The sequence below is a fragment of the Lithobates pipiens genome, unplaced genomic scaffold (genome assembly GCF_037356315.1).
Source record: "Lithobates pipiens isolate NorthernLeopardFrog02 unplaced genomic scaffold, aLitPip1_a1.2 Scaffold_30, whole genome shotgun sequence".
Taxonomy (NCBI): Eukaryota; Metazoa; Chordata; class Amphibia; order Anura; family Ranidae; genus Lithobates; species Lithobates pipiens.
In genome coordinates, this window is record NW_027507791.1 from 10,873,083 (window position 1) to 10,889,655 (window position 16,573).

Sequence of the window (16,573 nt, forward strand, 5' to 3'; positions counted from 1 at the left end):
GTTAAGAATTAATTCACCATTGTGTGTATTGCACTGATTTTTTTTTTTTTTTTTTTTTTTTTTTTATTATAACCTACAAAGGTTAGCTGAGCGTCTGGAATGCACTTGATATGAAAGCAAGTCATAATGACTTGAACCGTAATTCAGGAAGATGCAATTTTTTTTTTTTTTTTTTTTCATTAAAGAAAATGTTTGCACTTACAATAGATAAATTCGAGTTAAAAATTATTTTGGGTGTACAAAAGAAAATTCCCAGGAAAAAAAAGGAAACTTGTTGTGAAGATAAATATCCTTTGTACCTATTAAACATTTATTTTAATATTGTGGTTTCTAATGCCTATGTATTATATGTATAAATAATGTAATTCAGTGCTGGGCTTCAAAGGGGTTTGATCATTACAGCTAGTCATTTCCATTATTTGAAAATAGTGATTTCTAATTAAAAAATACATATTAATATTAAAATTCAGTCTTTGTTTTATTGGTCAGATGATATTTTGCCGTGCTGACAGATGTATTTTTATTTTTTTGCGGTCATTCACAATACAGTTTTCAAAGGTTTTCTGACACATACAGGAGAAACATAATATTTAAACCTGTTGGAAGGGCAGAGGCATCATGACAGAGCTTCAACAACCACAATAAAAGAATAATATTCGACTCCTGGATTTTTTGAATTTTCAGTTTAAATAATAATAAAAAAAAAATACAATGGGCAATAAATAAAATTGTTAATAATTTTTTTTTTTTCAGCTCGTTTTAAATTTAGCAGGAAAATGATTTTTAGGTTTGACTGCAAGCATTTATTATAACCTAAAGTGCACTCCTACCAAAGAAGTATGGTTGGGGGAGGTGCATCTGAAATGATGAAATAAACATTAAAAATGGGGGGTGGGGGGAAAAAAAAACTATCACTTGCATGATATCCCATTTTCTGTTTTTAATACTTTTTAAAGGTTTGTAAATATCAGACACTTTAATAAAAGATGTATGTATAATACAAAGAAAATTTGCACCAAGAGGAGAATTTTTTTTTTATTAATTTATTTATTTTATTTTTTTAAGAATGGAAGTTTTCACTTTTTTTTTTTTTTTTTTTTTTTTTTTTTTTTCTGGTGAGGCTGCCAACCTTATGCTTCGTTTTTATGGTGCTGCTTAGCTGGCATTGCCTGTACTCCGTTTGCTTTCATGCCAGGTGAATACATCGGTGGCAGCTTGGGTTGCAGTTGTCCAGGCCAGCTCTGATTTAATACTTTGAGGTCACAGGCGCCATTCACTTGTCAAAGCTTTGAAAGTAGGCATTGCAGTAGCTTGGCAGTACCATGTTCAGTTGGATGAGCACTATGCCAGGACTCGAGCTAATCCTATTCCACTTAAATTTGGGCTTTGATGCTTAAAAAAATAAACATATTTTCTAATAATTGGGTTAGTACTCTCTACCCTACTGGTCGCCAGGACCCTTTTTATATAGTACTATTATATAGTGTTCTGGCTCACACCTGCACTACAGTATGCAATTATGTGATGGAATTAACAATTCTATAGTAAAAAAAAATTATTGGAAATGACCAATCACTGGCACTTTATATCGCTGTAATTCTGTCTCCATGTTCTAGACTCTAGCATTTCTACACATCTGGATTCAATTGTTTGTAAATCTGGCCTAGAATTTAAATGTAAATTGAAAAAAAAAAAATTTTAGTTTGATTTTGTGTGCATGCTTTAAATTCTGTCTTGATGTAACATTAAATCCAATAGGGAAATTTTACATTTATACACGCTGCCAGCTTGGCTATGGCACAAACTGTTTTAACTACTGTGATCCTGGTGGGCTATGCTTCTGTGGGTTATTAAATTGACAAGTTCGAGTCAAGAGGTATCCGGTTCTTTAGTTTGGCTTGTTTAAAAACATGGAGATTCCTTGCAGGCGCAAACATTTAACATACATTTTTTTTTTTTTTTTTTCAACCAGACTCTGAATATTAAATTGCACATCGGTGATACAATGTTGATTTTCTTTTTGCTGTCTAAAGGATTACATATTAGATGGATGATCAAAGGAATGAACTGACATATAATGGAGAATGTTAATGGGATTAGGGGGAAATAAAAAACCTGTCAATACTTTTGTTTTACATTTAATTGAAAAATTCTTAAAAAAAAAAATCATTTACAGTTTACGTATATTAAAAAAATAAAATAAATCACTTTAAAAACATGCAAATGGAATACAAAAAAAAGTTGCCTACATGAAAAAGTGAAGTTTGAGTAAAATAGATTACATGTTTTATATTTCCAGATCATGAGAATAAGCATTTTACCATAAAACACAGACCTGTATGCACAAATATTTGTTAAACTGTCACACAGGGACCCCCTGAAAACAAGCAAACTGTGTAATGGCATTGACTTAGCCCCACTTTTTTTTGTTGGTCAAGGTGGAAGCCCACAGCTTATGACCACACTTACCGAGCTGGTTATATCATTGGAACTTTAACATTCTATGTAGAAACAAACATTTAAAAGAAGCAAGCTTGGGTAAAGAGCACCTTTGATTTTGTAGAAGATGCTGTAAAGGTATGCATAGGCAATGACGCGCTTTAACGCTATCGGCGAAAGATTGAGTGTGAAGTCCCAAGCTTTCATCAGGCCCTCAGCCTGCTCACAGGTAACAACCATTTTGGGGTTTTCATTTCAAAACCAGCATTGAAATATGACTTGGAGTTTAGCAAATATCTGTACTCACAGGTGTGCTTTTTTTTTTTTTTTTTTTTTTTTTTTTTTTTTTAAATATCTTTTGGATGGTAAATTCTCAAAGTAACAAGTTCTCTTCTACAATGTCCACTCCTCTTCATCAAAGGCACTGTAAGGATATTTTTTTTTCTTTGCGCATGAGTTCACTCTGTACTAGAAGATCAAAAACCGCCTCCTTTTCTGTCTAGCGATGGTAAGTGGTATGGCTTCCCGTGTGCCTTCCCATGTTGATGGTTTTCAAACTGTCAACATAAGACATAATCGCCTTAATTACAGAGCTGTACACCCTTCCACCCGAGACCATCAGCCCTAAAGATACTATACCTTGGAGTCGATGTACTTGACACTTGGCATTATTGGTAATTTTCCATTGATTCCGTGGAGTGGGAACACAGATTGAAACTTCAGTGATGGCAAGGAGACTGGTTTTGTTAGGGTTGGCATGTTAAGTTTTGGCAACTCCGATGGGTAGCCTGGCACCAGGTCTGGGATGGTTTTTAAGGCCTGCTTCAAAATAAAATTATAATGTCCATTTTTTTTAGTTTCATTATAGAAATCTTGCATCTCTAAAATACCAAAACTGTTTTTTGTTTAATGAAAACCCAATATGTGCACCACATCCTGGGGGGGGGGGGGGAAATCAATAATAGATGGGCTTTGGTTTAACCACTTGCTTAGTGGGTACTTTTACCCCCTTCCTGCCCAGGCTGTCTTTCAGCTCGGTTGCACTTTGAATGACAATTGTGCGGTCATGCAGCACTGTACCCACACAATTTTTATTTATTTTTTCCATCACACAAATAGAGCTTTCTTTTGATGGCATTTACAACTGGGATTTTTATTTATTTTTGCTAAACAGACTTTTGAACAAAACTTTTTCATAGATTGTTATAAACTTTTGCAAGCAGGTAATTTTTCGCCTTCACTGATGAGGCTCTATTAATGGGTACTGACTGGCATTGCACTGATAATCCATGCCCTGATTAGCCACGTACATGTCCCTTTTAGAGCAACTGGTTATCAGCTCACTTCTCCCTTCCTCAGCATGAGGAAAGGAATGCCAATAACAGGCTTCTGTTTTTACCTCAGTGATTGGACACAGCTGATCATGTCGTAAAGAGCCGCTAATTGGCTCTTTATCTCAATCTGTGTCCTCTGGACACTGACCACAGAGTGTGCAGCCCCCACACAGGCTGGGCACGATCACTGGACACCACCATATGCTGGACTCCTAAAACTAGCCGGCCACACTAGCCCTCATTCAGCTATAGCATGGTTGGCAAATGGTTAAATAAAAACATATTTAGCTATGCTCCTTACCTTGTCCCTGGTATTTGGTAAGCTGCCAGACTTTATCAAGAAACACTGACCTGGGCATTGTCTCCTAAGCCTCACTATTGGTCTCTTACTGACTTAGGTGTAGCTGGAGATTTAGAGGATTGTTTATCTGCAAAGTAAGAACTCTACCCAAAACAATTTAGTGAAGGTTTTATTGCTGTGCCTATATTGGTGCTCGATCTGCCAGAAGTGGACAAAGTATTCATTTTACAAGGTTTGTTGAATAAAAATAACAAAAATCGTTTTTCTTCTATAAACGGTATAATTTCCACACTAATTTTATTTTCAGGATTTCCATGCCAGCATACAAATGGGTAGTATTTCTGCCCCTTTAAATTCATAGTAAAAGACATGTCCGGTTCAATAAGAAATACTCAGAAAAGTCCCATCCATGCATTTTTTTTATATATATATATATATATATATATATATATATATATATATATATATATATATATATATATACACACCCCTCCTCGCACTCTTTGTGTGTTCTGCACTAGTTAAAGCCAACTGGAAAAACAAAGGGTTGTGGGGGGGGCATCATATGCCACCCTGAAGACTTGGTATTACACTGTGTTGATACAATTTTCCATTTTCTTTACAGGTCCATGGAAGCATACAGAGCACAAATAACCATAACCCCCCCCCCCAAAAAAAAGTTGGAATGCTGTGTAAAATCTACATTAAAAAAATGCAATGATTTGAAAGTCTCATAAACCCATATTGTATTGACAATAGAAAATATATCATGTTTAAACTGAGAAACTGTACCTTTTTTAAAGGGAAAAAAAAAAAATCATTTTGAAATTGATGGCAACATGTCTCAAAAAAGTTGGCAGAGGGCCATGTTTATCACGGTGTAGCACCCCCTTCTTTTAACAATGCTCTGTCAATGTCTGGGAACTGAGACCAGTTGTTGAGAGTTTTGGGAGATGATTGTTGTCCCATTCTTGCCTAATATAGGATTCTAACTGCTCAACAGTTCTGGGTCATCGTTGTTTCAAGATGTTCCAAATCTTTTCCATTGGTGAAAGGTCTGGACTCTTTTACTACGAAGCCATGCTGTTGTCATAAATGTAGTGTGCTGCTGAAATTTGCAATGCCATCCCTGAAAATAGGAATGTATGCTGCTCTAAAACCTGGATATCTTTCAGCATTGATGGTGCCTTTCCAGTTGTGAAAGCTGTACATTCCATAAACGCACAAATACTCCCCCACCCCCGCTATATTATCAGAGATGCAGTTCTGAACAGAGTACTGATAACAAGCCAGAAGGTCCAGAGGATGAGGTGCCCATAGTTGCCAAAAAGAATGTAAAATTTCCATGCATTTGACCCCAGAACAGTTTTCCATTTTGCAACAGACCCTTTCAAATGAGATTTGGCCCAAAGAAGACAGCGGTGTTTCTGGATCGTGTTCGTCGCACGAGCAGTGTTCACACACAGTGATTTTTGGAAGGGCCCATGTAGAGGTCGACCGATATATCGGCCAATATTTGCAGTTTTTTAATTAATCGGCATCGGCCGATTGTGCTGATAAAAAGCCGATTTAGAACTACAGCAGGACTTTGAAATGACTTCTGTATAGAAGTCAGTGTAAGTTGCCTGAGTCGTCATAGAAACGTCTTTCCTCCTCTCTGGGCAGACTGCCAAGAAAAGAACAAAATGATACAATGTTTACACTTGAATGAAGTCATCTCAGTGTGTAGAAGTTCTCAGTTTAACCATTTAAAGACAATCTTTTCTGACACTTGTTGCTTACAAGTAAAAATCCTGTATTTTCTGCCAGAAAATCACTTAGACCCCCCAAAAATTATATTTTTTTAGCAGAGATCCTAGGGAATAAAATAGCGGTTGTTGCAATATTTTATGTCACACGGCATTTGCACAGAGGTCTTTCAAATGCATTTTTTTGGGAAAAAATACACTATTTAAAAAATAAAAATAAAATAAAAACAGTAAAGTTAGTCCGTTTTTTTTTCTGTCCAAAAGTTTTGACTACCTGTTTTTATTTAATACATAGGGTTTTTTTTTTTTTTTTTTTTTTTTTATATCTAAATCATACATACAAGTAAACTGATTGGAGGTTTGTTTTGTTTAATAAATGTTTAAATGTAAGAAATTTTCTGTATCGCTTATGAAGGCTGCTTTCACACTGGAGCGGGCAGGTGTTGATGGTAAAACGCAAGTTTTAGCGGCTCTTTACCATCATTTTAGCGGTGCTATTTGGCTGCTAGTGGGGCACATATAACCCAGCTAGCGGCCAAGGAAGAGGTTAAATGCGCCCATGAAGCACTGCTGCCAAATCGCATTGCATGCGCTTCGGCAGTGGTGCCCATTCATATCAATGGGCAGGAGTGGTGGAGGAGCGGTATACACCACTCCAAACGTGCTGCTTGCAGGACTTTTTTTTTAAGATCCTGCCAGCGCATCGCCTCAGTGTGAAAGCACTCTGTCTTTCACACAGACTGCAGGGGAGCCATTTTGCAGGCACTTTACAGGCGCTATTTTTAGCCCAAAAGCGCCTGAAAAACGCCCCAGTGGGAAAGGTGTGTTAGATCAAGGGGGATTAAAAAAATAATAATATATAAAAAAAGGAAAAAAATAAAGAAATAAAATAAAATCGGCCTAACATATCGCCCCAAAAAAAAATCGGCATCATATATCGGCTATAGGCCGCCATGATTTCTAAATATCGGCATCGGCCAGAGAAAAACCCATATCGGTCGACCTCTAGGCCCATGCAGTGATGTCTATCACAGAATCATGCCTGGTTTTAATGCAGTGCCATCTGAGGCCTGAAGATTAGAGGCATCCCATACTGCATTTTCGCTTTGCACACAGATATTTATTCATATTCTGGGAATCTTTTGATACTGTGTACTGTAGAGGATGATATACTTAAAGTCTTTGCAACTTTACACTGAGGATCAAAATTCTGAAATTTTTAGATGCAGATTGAACCTCTGCCCAGCTTTACTTCTGACTCTCTAAGATGCTCTTTTTTATACCAAATCACGTTACTGACCTGTTGCCAATGAACTGAATAGCTGCAAAATGTTCTCCCAACTCTTCCTTGTTAGTACCACTTTGCCATCTTTTTGTTGCCCTGTCCCAACTTTTTTTGAGACATGTTGCTGCCATCAATTTCAAAATTACCTTTTTTTTTTTTTTTTTTTTTTCATGAAATGGTACATTTTCTCAGTTTAAACATTTGATATTTTTTCTGTTGTGAATAAAATATGGGTTTATGAGATTTGCAAATAAATTTTTATGTAGATTTTACATAGCATCCAAACTTTTTCAGGATTGTAAGAAGTCCTCGATGCACAATGGTAATCATTTATTTTATAAGATTAGCATCGATAACACAGGATCCTGAAAACCTTGACATTTTTTCCCTGTACTGTATCCAAGAATCCTTTTTGAGAAAGTGTACTGTTCTATTCAATGCTAGAGGATGGGATTTACCCTTATAGGACTGCTTGATGATATTCACTATTCAGGTAGGAAAGGTTCTTGTTAAGGCAGTTTAATCCTTGTTTATACTGGAACCAAAAAAAAGTTGTTGAGAATTTATACAGGTGCCTGCAGATAACCCTTTCCGTGTTTAGATGGTAAACCGAAATCTATTCTGAGGCATAAAATACAGGAATCCATTCTATGCTTGTATTTTATTTCAGGGTAGTCCCGTTGATGAGGTATGCAGAAAGAAAATTGGAGAGAGTTGACCATTCACTTCTACCACCACAGACTGTTCTTATTGGTGGAGGATATCCAGATTTTCTGGTAAACAGTTGTACGGTTCCTACACACCTCATTTTGAGTGGATGAATTTTAGTTTTTTCTTTTATTATCCAGCCTGGTGGCCAAATGAAAAAAAGCTCAACAAGTTATGACCAACTTATGTCCTTTAACTATCTCTGCCAATGTATCAAAAGGGAGACCTTCTCCTTGGCTCAAAGCAGAATGTCATTGAGATAATAAAATATCTGTAATGCTATGTACACACGATCGGAATTCCGGCCAGAAAAAGACAGATGAGAGCTTTTCATCGGAAAATGCGACCGTGTGTATTCTCCATCGGAATTTAGCTGTCCAAATTTCCACCAGCCAAAAATTGATAGCATGTTCTCAATTTTCCCGACGGTAAAACTTAATTCCAATCGTGTGTATGCAATTCCGACATGCCAAAAATCACGCATGTTTGGATTCAACTACGAGACAGAAGCTATTGGCTACTGGCTATTGAACTTCCCTTTTCTAGTCCCATCGTACGTGTTGTACGTCACCGCATTATAAACAATTTGATGGGACTGTGTGTAGGCAAGACAGCTTGAGCCGAATTCCGTTGGGAAATCCATCATAGCTTTTTCCGACGAGAATTTCGATCGGGTGTACACGGCACAAGGCCCCTTTCACACTGGGGAGGTTTTCAGGAGCCACAGCACTAAAAATAGCGCCTGTGTAGCGCCTGAAAAAACCAGCCCCTTTGTCTCCAGTGTGAAAGCCGGAGGGCCTTTACACTGGAGCGGTGCGCTAGCAAGACGGTGAAAAAAAGTCCTGCTAGCCGCATCTTTGGAGCGGTGAATTTACCGCTCCTACCCCTTCGAAATCAATGGGGCAGCGCCGCTTTGTGGACGGTTTTAACCATTTTTCGGCCGCTAGCGGGGGTTAAAACTGCCCTGCTAGCGGCCGTATACCGCCGCTAAAACAACGGTAAAGCACTGCTAAAAATAGCCCGCACCGGCCCAGTGTGAAAGGGGCCCAACTCCTTCTCAGGCAAAAAGTTTATGCCTAAGCAAAGGCCTTTTGGAAAGATTTGGGGATGGTAGAGAGGCTGAATGGCAAACATGAATTGGAGAGGTATATCATCTATTATGATACATTTCTGGAACTGCAAGTGTATTGTCATATGCAAGTAAGTGTTCCTTAAAGGCATGCCTGTCCCCCGGGGGCATAGTCAGAATGGTTCACTGAAACAACTAAATTTTTTAATTCTGTTTTAGTAATTTGAAGTCTAGCAGTGGCCTCCAACCACGGCTACTTTTGAATCAGGAACTGAGGAAAATAATATCCCATAAAATGGATTCCGCATTTCTCTGCTCACCAATGAACTGGTAACTCCTGTTTGCATTACCTGAATTAGCAGTCGATTTGATCGAAAAGCCCCAAATGGCCTAAGATTTGCTTTGATGAGCCATGGTTTTGGGAAATGCCTTTACCCAACTTGAGATAGGCACATATTGGGAAGAATTGGACTGGAGAATCCTTAAACATACTTTTTTTGGCCTAAGCCATAGAGGCTGAAGTCTTGTTGGGCTTGAGGATACAGGATTGGATGATTACTTTTATTTATTTATTTATTTTTAAATTCGGGATACCAAAAAGTTTCTCTTTTTTCATTTGCCAATCTTGCACTGAGGGGACTAGAACACGTGACCACATCCAGGGCAGGGTAATCTACATGGACATGTAGTAAGGTAATGGAACTTTGCTAAAACCTAATAGATGATCATGTTGTTTCAACAGGCTAAAGAAAAAGAACGTGATATACAAGGAAAAACAAGCCATACACTGAGCAAATTTCAGCTGCAGGAAAGAAATTTACTAGATTCCCCATAAACACAGACAGCGTTGACAGGGAACCCCTCCTGCTGAGCCATTGTATTCGCCCAGGGGAACCCAGAGGCTAATGATAATAACATGCTAAATCTGGCAGGCTGGTTGTATTCAAGTTGATCAACTTGGTACATTCAGCCTGCCCATACACTGTTCAAATCTGATTTGAACCGCTTGTAGCCGGTGTCTTGTCATATAAGGTCCCCCATCCGATAGTGTCCGATGTGTGCTGCGCAGGTGCAGTACACAGCAACACAGATTCCGAAAATTGCCAAGGATGAACGGCGCCTGCGCCGTGATTCCAGGTTCCATCCCCACTATCCAAGTGGACATAGAGTAGGAATATAAAAGAGCCGAGCCCGAAGCGTGGCGAGTGGCCCTCTAATATTCACAACCCTATGTCCGCTTGGATGGTGGGGCTACCACCTCCACTCACGGCGCAGGCGCAGTTCAACTTCAGAGATTTTCCGAAGCTTCGTCTGCTCCGTACATGTGCAGTACGGGGCGGACGCTATATGATGGCCGGACACTATATGGCACAACACCGGCCTTAGATATTTATGTATAGACTGGTCCTTTAGTATTTGAAAGACCAGAGCACCTACTCCTCTGTATGCTGCCATGGAGCTGTTTAGCAGCTCTCTTGGCTTGTTTTCTCTGGTGACATGTAGTTGTCTACAAGGAGCTGCTGTCTATAGTCCTTATCTACTACCTGTTGCTGGTGTACAATGATCATCAGCTGCAATTATTAAATGGATCAGCCCCTAACCTAGAGGTCACTTGGAATTATCACATTTCCTTATCTAGATTTTGTTAAGGAAAGCAATGCTGTAGATCCCTAAAAATCAAACGTATCATGGGCTATAGTTCATTTAACATATGGCTTACCTGCAGATTCCAGTGTTCTAATAATAAAATAAAAAAGTCAATATTAGCCCAGCACAATGCATGATTACAATTTTGGATTGGGTGTTTTCGATCTGCAGCCACAATCAGTGTTTTTACATTTTGATCAAAAATGAAATAAAGTGAAGTGTGGTTAATTTTTGTGAGAATTTGTGGTTAAAATGTTACTAAACCCACAACCGTAAAATCAGTCGGTATATGCAGTAAAGCATGCTTGTTATACTCGCTGTGAAACCTAAAGGGTTAATCCTCTGCATTGTGTAAAAGGGCTGTTTGATCCTGTCTTCTCTGATTCACCCCTTTTTTCCACTGTCCCCAATGCATCTCCTGATAGAACAGAGCCTTGGGTGTATTCGGCACATGCTCAGTTTGGTGTGTATTGCTAGAGAGTTTTTTTTTTTCTTTTCTTGGGAGGGTGCATGTGCTTAGCACAGGGCCAATCAACACTGTCGAGACAGAAGGTCAGGTGTCATGCAGCCTCATAGGACAATCATAAGAGAATGAAAATTCCTCCTACAAGCTTTAACCAGTGCTCAGCTGGACACAGATAGTCACAAGACTGATATATACTGTTGATGAGAGAAGGTATTTAGCAGTTTCTATTTACTAAAATCATGTAATTTCCATGTTCTGTGTACTGTGGGAGACCAGATATAGTGAATGCAGGGTCCTGGGTTTAGTAACACTTTAAGTTTATTATGACAATGTCCACAAACTGCACAACTGCTCAAACTCCTCTGCCAGCTGAGCTTCACATATTTCAGCGGATAGGCCAGTGGTTTTTCAAATGACAAAAGTGGTGAAAATTTTACCTGCCTTCTTCCTTGGCCGGCAATCCGCATCAAGTAACTCATGGAACCTGCCGTGTTGGACTTTTCCGCCAACCCATATTTCAGGGGCAGACTGCGCTTCTCTAATGTCCTGAAGATGGAACATCAGCATTGTGAGGATTGGTGTGGTAAGAAACAGTCTATATCAATCAAAAAACTGTTTTTTTTTCCAGTCAAGGCCCCCTTTAAAATTCTGTACAATCTTGAGGCACCCGTTCTAAAATATAAACAAACTAATAGTTTTACATTAGACAGCAACATCCACACACACATTTTTGTAAATATTTTATTCTATCTTTTCATGTGACAACACTGAAGAAATTACACTTTGCTACAATGTAAAGTAGTGAGTGTACAGCTTGTATAACTGTAAATTTGCTGTCCCCTCAAAATAACTCAACACACAGCCATTAATGTCTAAACCGCTGGCAACAAAAGTGAGTACACCCCTAAGTGAAAATGTCCAAATTGGGCCCAATTAGCCATTTTCCCTCCCTGATGTCATGTGACTCGTTAGTGTTACAAGGTCTCAGGTGTGTTAAATTTGGCGTTATCGCTCTCACTCTCTCAAACTGGTCTCACTGGAACTTCAACATTGCACCTCAGGGCAGAATTGTTGTCCTACATCAGGAGTAGGCAACCTGGGGCCCTCCAGCTGTTGCAGAACTACAAGTTCCATCATGCCTCTAGGAGTAATTGTAACTGCCAGCCTTGCACTGCTTCATGTGAAATGTAATTCCACAACAGCTGGAGGACCCTAGGTTGCCTACCCCTGCTCTACATAAAGCTGACCTAGGCTATAAGAAAATTGCGAAGACCCTGAAACTGAGCTGCAGCAAGGTAGCCAAGACCTTACAGCAGTTTAACAGGACAGGTTCCACTCAGAACAGGCCTCGCCATGGTCGACCAAAGAAGTTGAGTGCACGTGCTCAGCGTCATATCCAGAGGTTTTCTTTGGGAAATAGACATATGAGTGCTGCCAGCATTGCTGCAGAGGTTGAAAGGGTTGGGGGGTCAGCCTGTCAATGCTCAGACCATACACCGCACACTGCATCAAATTGGTCTGTGTATCTTTCATCCCAGAAAGAAGCCTCTTCTAACAATGATGCACAAGAAAGCCCTCAAAACAGTTTGTTGAAGACAAGCAGATTAAAGGATATGGATTACTGGAACCATGTTCTGTGGTCTGATGAGACCAAGATAAACTTATTTGGGTCAGATGGTGACAAGTGTGTGTGGCGGCAACCAGGTGAGGAGTACAAAGACAAGTGTGTTGCCTACAGTCAAGCATGGTGGTGGGAGTGTCATGGTCTGGTGCATGAGTGCTGCCAACACTGGGGAGCCACAGATCACTGAGGGAACCATAAATGCCATCATGTACTGTGCCATACTGAAGCAGAGCATGATCCCCTCTCTTCGGAGACTGGGCTGCAGGGCAGTATTTCAACATAAGGACCCCAAACACACCTCCAAAATGACCACTGTCTTGCTAAAACAGCAGAAATGGGGGACACCTGGGTCAACGTGATAGTAAAAGCAAGTAACACTTTATTCAGGTACACTTACATAAAATTATCTTACAAGTTGCACACAGGGTGGATGTGGATCACCAATCAGCCGCCAAGAGGGATGAGAAGACCGCTGTGGGGATGAGCTCAGAACCACCAGATGGATGTATATAACCAGCAGTGACTTTAGCTCTCACACCTGTTCTCAAAGAGCTAGCAAGAGACCAAATCAGGATGGGGTTGGACCCCAACACGTTTCTGAGGCACTACCTCCTTCTTCAGGTAAAACTGCCTTACTAAAAAAGCTGAAGGTAAAGGTGATGGACTGGTCATGCATGGCTTCAGACCTAAACCCTACTGAGCATCTGTGGGGCATCATCAAATGGAAGGTGGAGGTGTGCAAGGTCTCTAACATCCACCAGCTCTGTGATGTTGTCATGGAGGAGGGGAAGAGGCTCCAGTGGCTACCTGTGAAGCTCTGGTGAACTCCATGCTCAAAAGGGTTAAGGCATTGATAGAAAAAAAATGGTGGCCACACAAAATATTGACACTTTGGGCCCAATTTGGACATTTTCACTTAGGGGTGTACTCACTTTTGTTTCCAGCGGTTGAGACATTAATGGCTGTGTGTTGAGTTATTTTGAGGAGACAGCAAATTTATACTGTTATACAAGCTGTACACTCACTACTTTACATTGTAGCAAAGTGTAATTTCTGGAAGTTGTTTTGCTGGATGGATGGAAGAACTGAAACCCAGCCATATATCCAGCAAAACAACTTCCACCAGCAATCTGAAATGTGTGTGGAGCCAGAGGGTCACATAAAAGCTGCCAGGACTGTATACCCCTTGATGAGCATGACTTCCACTTCTATCCTCTACCCCAGAGAACAGCTGTTATCTCCACAGCCCAGGATTTTTTTTTTTTTTTTTTTTTTTTAAAGATCTGATGCAGCAACATAGTCCAGTCGGGCTCTTCTAAGATTGGGATATCTCTAAAGCACGATTAGACCCAGTGGGTTCGCTTCCTAAGGTGAGCGGGCATTGCACCCGGTGATGGAGGTGGTGTCTCTGTGTCACTGAAAATTTTCAAAATTCTTATTTTGGATGAGCACTTTTATTAACACTTCATCAACACGTCACCTTTATCAATTTATGAAGAAGACTTTATTAGTTTATTTATTCAGTTTTTATTTTTTATTTTTTTCACAGATGGGACTCTGTGCAATATACATTTCTGAATACTTTGTGTATATGGATTTTTCACATACTTATATTTCAAATGTTGTTTGATTTTGAACAAGCGCACTATTACCCAACTAATCTGTAAGTTCAGGGGTGTGCTGTGTAACAGAGGGGAGCTGAGTGATGATAGCCAGAGGTGGCTGAATGGAGATTTGCCATGTTCCAGCTGCATAACTGGGTGTAAGGGCCACGTGACAACGTTGCAGGCCTTGTGTTTGACATATGTGCTCTAGAGGTCAGGTGGGAGGAATGGGGGTAAATTTGGGTAATGCATGGGCATACATTTAACATGTACATTTTTCCAATCAAATGGGAATTACACTAATTTTACAGCCCAACTGAATTTTACAAAGTTTTTCCATTGTGTAAGGTGGCAGCAACAATGCCAGTAAAACAGTCTGTTCCTTGGCAGTATGCCGCAGAAAAAAAACAAAAAACACTGCAGTGTGTGAAAGCAGCGGTCTACCTGCAGCAGTCCAACAGGCTTCTGCTTTGTCAGACCTATACCTCTGCAATCAGCAATGTCAGCTTTTCCTAAGGAAAATATATTTAGCTTGGGTAACTCTGGACAACTATGCTATTGCCCGGGTAATTATACGGAGCAGAAAAATGGGCAAAAGCAACAACAATTTCTTGTAGTTGCCAAATAAAAACAAAGGGCAGAGAAAATGAAGAAGAAGCTCCTTGTAAATCTCACTATATTCTTCAGAAAACCAATATGCTTGCAAAGGGGTCAGGTAGAAAATGTTAAATTTTTCCAGTTTGTTTTAAAAGGATTTGAAAAGTTAAAGCGGAGCTCTACTCAAAAGGGGAAGTTCCACTTTAAGCACTCCTCCATGTAATTTTTGTTGGGGGGAGGAGCGGGTACCTAGTTTTGAGAAGGTACCAGCTCCCACTTCCGCTCGGGCCACCTAGGTGGCTCGAGTGGATGTTCTCCTCTCACCCTCCCTCCTTGCAATCTTCTGGGGCACGTCAAAGGTCCCAGAAGATTGCTGACAAATGGGGAGGCGCTGCATGACTCGCGCATGCGTAGTGCACACCTGGCTGTGAAGCCGCAAGCACACTTGCAATGCCGGCACCGCAGAGAGAACGAGGGAGAGAATCGAGGCTTCGGGCGGCCACATTACTGGACCGTGGCACAGGTGAGCGTTTGTTTATCAAAAGCCAGCAGCTACTTTTTGTACCTGATGACTTTTAATAAACACAAAAATGAGAGCTCCAGTATAAAGTGGTTTTAAAGGCAGAAGGTATTCTCTGACCCCCCCCCCCCCTTTATAGTTATCTGAGCTTAATCTCTGTCCAGTGCTGTGCCTGAGAGCAGCGGCTCAGCCCCTCTCTCCTCACAGGGCAGATTAATAGCAGCAGGAGCCTTTGGCTCCTGCTCCTGTCAATCAAATCCTGTGGCGGAGGGTGGGGCCAAGCCACGCTGTCTGTGTCTACGGACACAGGCAGCACGACTCAAAATCGAGCTCTTAGGTGTGCCACAATAGGGAGTGCCTTCTTATGGTGGCACACCAAGAAGAGGAAAAGCCAGGAGTGCCAGCTGGGGACCCTAGAAGAGGAAGACTGGGGCTTGAAAAACCATTACATAAAAAAAAAAAATATATCTTTACAATCTCTTTAAATTATGTCTAAATCAAAAGCTTTTGTTTGCATGGTTGGATTTTACATGACTTTGTAAATATGCCTTCAGTCATAATATACCTGGATTCTGCAAAGTAAAAGTGCTGGAGTGCTTTTCCTGCGGTGATCCTCTCCTCTGGGTCGTACTCCAGCATGGTACACATGAGCGCGATGCTTTCATTTGAGAAACCTGGCAACAGCCGGCTAATTCCTTTCCCCTTTTTGGATGGGAAATCAAAGTTCATTGCTCTTGATCTGTAAAGGAAAATTAAAACCTCAATAGAAGTGCCAATATAAACAGGTCATCTACAGGCATGGTGCATACTGCTAAAACAGCCTCCCTGTAAATGTCTTACCTAAAATGTAAAGTGAAAAACCTGCAGACAAATTGGGATAACACCTACTTTATATTTGTTACATGCCCGCATTCACATAGCATTATTTAAAATAAAAAAATTGCAACTTTTATAGATGAAACATGCCGCCCTTTACTTGCCTTTATCTGACCCTTTGGGCACTATTCCTCCCACTGATACAAGGCACTATTCCTTGCACTGACACCAGTGATGGGGCACTATTCCTTGCCCTGACACCAATGATGGAGCACTATTCCTTGCCTTAACACCAATGATGGGCCACTATTCCTTGCACTGACACCAACGATGGGGCACTATTCCTTGCACTGACACCAATGATGGAGCACTATTCCTTGCATTGACACCAATGATGGAGCACTATTCCTTGCAT

The 16,573-nt window shown here is 40.3% G+C and overlaps 2 protein-coding genes across 6 annotated transcripts in view; one reads left to right on the top strand and one right to left on the bottom strand.

Moving 5' to 3' along the window:
* The window catches only part of WDR20 (WD repeat domain 20), an 89,364-nt gene extending 89,188 nt beyond the window's left edge, over positions 1-176 (top strand). For both annotated transcript variants that reach the window (XM_077463694.1, XM_077463693.1), the window contains one exon: positions 1-176. This exon is cut by the window's left edge and continues 466 nt beyond it. The gene's annotated coding sequence lies outside the window, so the exon portion shown is untranslated.
* Positions 177-459: 283 nt separating this feature from the next.
* MOK (MOK protein kinase) overlaps positions 460-16,573 on the bottom strand; it is an 87,162-nt gene continuing 71,048 nt past the window's right edge. The window contains exons 9-12 of one of the 4 annotated variants that reach the window (XM_077463696.1): positions 15,908-16,081; positions 11,435-11,543; positions 3,079-3,258; positions 460-2,996 (exon numbers count right to left, since the gene is read on the bottom strand). In XM_077463696.1, the coding sequence (XP_077319822.1) occupies positions 2,916-2,996; positions 3,079-3,258; positions 11,435-11,543; positions 15,908-16,081 (544 nt within the window). In that variant the 3' untranslated portion in view covers positions 460-2,915. Of the gene's footprint in view, positions 2,997-3,072; positions 3,262-11,434; positions 11,544-15,907; positions 16,082-16,573 lie in introns of those variants that run through there. The other 3 variants (XM_077463695.1, XM_077463697.1, XM_077463698.1) reach the window with 3 other exon arrangements.